Below are 2,356 nucleotides of genomic sequence, written 5' to 3'. Positions count from 1 at the left end.
TAAAAAATCATCAATCACTTTTGAAAATATTCAAATAAAACATGCACATGTGAAAGATGACAATCAATCATCTTTAATATTTTCAAAGTTCAACCCTTTAATCAAGGCATGCACATGCAAAAGATGACAATCAATCATCTTTCAAAATTTTCAAATTTAATTTTCAAAAAATATTCATGCACATGTGGAAAATGTATTTTAATGCTTTATGATAAAATATTAATTTTGAGCATTAATCCTAATTTCGAATTTTAAGAGATTTACAACATTACTCTATGACTTTAATGTGAACTTGTTTCATTCTTGCTCATACCTGGTTCTTTGATGTGCTTGATTTCATTGTGTGGACAACTTGAGTTTGAAACTCCTTTATTCTTTGAATTCATTTGTTATCATCAAAATCCATGTGTAGATTTATAATCACATGAAACTTGAAACCTTGGGATCAACAACTAATTTAAACTATCTCACAGAATCAATAGATCTTTTATTATGAGATACTCAATAAAATTATTGATTTAGAGCGATCATTCAGAGATGCTCAATTTCTATTCCAAGATAAATCTTAATATGAGATATTCAATAAAATTATTGGTTTAAAATGATCTTTCAGGGATGCTCAATTTCTATTCCAAAATGAATCTTATTATCAATAATTTATAACAAGTATAAAAAATAAATAGAATTTGTATATAAAATATCTGAATAAACATATAATTCTATGAAATAATAATAAGGAATATAATCTTTAATACTCACATTTGGGATTGTAATTGATATATTGAAAAATTTACTTGAAGTAGAAAATTACTAACTTCAGAATTAACAGAACTTCGTAGTATCGGGTGTAGAGTAGTTGTTGACACCTTACTCTTATTTTGACACCTTTCACATAATTTTAGGTGTAGTTGTTGGTGGGCAATAGACACAATAATGGTCTTCTGTCGTCTTGCGAGTCAACTTGCAAAATTTTGTTAAAGTCTTCCTCGGGTAGTGTAGCCCACAACTGGCATCTGAAGCTCATTCTTGGAGCTCAGAGTTACCACAAGACACGTTGTCATTTCCTTTGTTCCTGACTCCCATATCTTGATGCTCTGTTTGGTCGCTGCGCACAGCCAACACCTGTTGGGGTTGAAGCACAGCCCGTGGATGATAGACCCTGTGTCAAGTGAGTAGAGCCTCTTGCCCTCTGCCAAGTCCCAGAGCAGGATCACCCCGTCCTTGCCTCCGCTCATGCACAGAGACCCATCCGGCGAGACGACCACTGTGTTGACATACCCGCCATGACCTGCCAGCGTGTTCCTGAGTTTACAGTTGCTCAAGTTCCAGACCTTCACGGTCTGATCCCACGAAGCCGAGACAATGGTAGGCTGAAGCGTGTTGGAACTGAACCACACCATGGTCATGATCGTCCTCGACCTCGCCTAGATGAGTTGCTTCTCAATTCTCTCACTAGAAACCCAGAATCCAATTTTGATGAGGATTAGAGAAACCTACACAGAGAGAGAGAAAGAAGAGAGAAATGAGAGTTGAGAGGTGGAAGATTTTTTTTTTTTTTTTTTTCCAGATCATGCTGATAAAGTGTTATTAAACTAATGAAAATAGAGAGAATGAGAGAGAGAAAGATTTCTTATTCCATTATATGAACCTAGAATGATACCTATATATATAGGAGTATAAAAGTCTTAATTAACGGCTAAAATCTGGTCAATTATGATGAATAAATGTGGTCATACAATATAAGTTGGTTTATAACACTTTCTATGTTTTTAATTTTAACATTTTAATCCTTAAAAGTGAAAATCTTTACAATTGACTCTTCCCTTGAACTTTTATTAGATTTTCGTCCTCGTTTGGTTATACAGTTTATATGAGATGAGATTAGATGTTTTATAAAAAGTTAAATAAAATATTGTTACAATATAATTTTTTAATATTACTAATCCCTTTACATCATGCTTGATTTTTTATTTTTTTATTTTTGCTAAACTAAATGAATTCTTCTACACGTTATTCATACATCACATATTTGATAAGAAAAAAAATAAAAAAAAATATGTGTGGTGTGTGGTATAGGAACGATGAATAAAACTTTCTTATTATAATTAAATGTCACGATAGGCCCCAAACCTGAATTGCATGATTTGGGCCGCACTTCTATTTGGTAGGTTTGGGCCCAGCCCTTTCAAGTCTATTATTACCTAATTTACATTAAGTTATGTGATAATTGAACGGAGTTAAAAGTAAAATAAGTTATTTTAAACTAAATAAAATATTGAATAGCAATAGAGTTTTAGGCACCAAATATAGGTGTTAAAAAATAAATAATTGGCAGGCTTGGATTAGTGTATTCACA

At 32.4% G+C, this 2,356-nt stretch overlaps 1 protein-coding gene across 1 annotated transcript; it reads right to left on the bottom strand.

Annotated features, from left to right (window-relative positions):
- Positions 1 to 974: 974 nt before the first annotated feature.
- Positions 975 to 1,406, bottom strand: LOC122276774 (guanine nucleotide-binding protein subunit beta-like protein). Its single transcript, XM_043086677.1, has one exon. It carries the CDS (start codon positions 1,404 to 1,406, stop codon positions 975 to 977), a length of 432 nt encoding a protein of 143 aa, XP_042942611.1.
- Positions 1,407 to 2,356: the final 950 nt, after the last annotated feature.

The sequence above is a fragment of the Carya illinoinensis genome, chromosome 9 (assembly GCF_018687715.1).
Source record: "Carya illinoinensis cultivar Pawnee chromosome 9, C.illinoinensisPawnee_v1, whole genome shotgun sequence".
Taxonomy (NCBI): Eukaryota; Viridiplantae; Streptophyta; class Magnoliopsida; order Fagales; family Juglandaceae; genus Carya; species Carya illinoinensis.
Note: the sequence above shows the minus strand (reverse complement) of the source record. Positions and strands in the feature narration are given on the sequence as shown.

Coding starts and splice junctions, on each gene's coding strand:
- LOC122276774 (XM_043086677.1), bottom strand. CDS start 1,406: ATGACCATGGTGTGGTTCAGTTCCAACACGCTTCAGCCTACCATTGTC.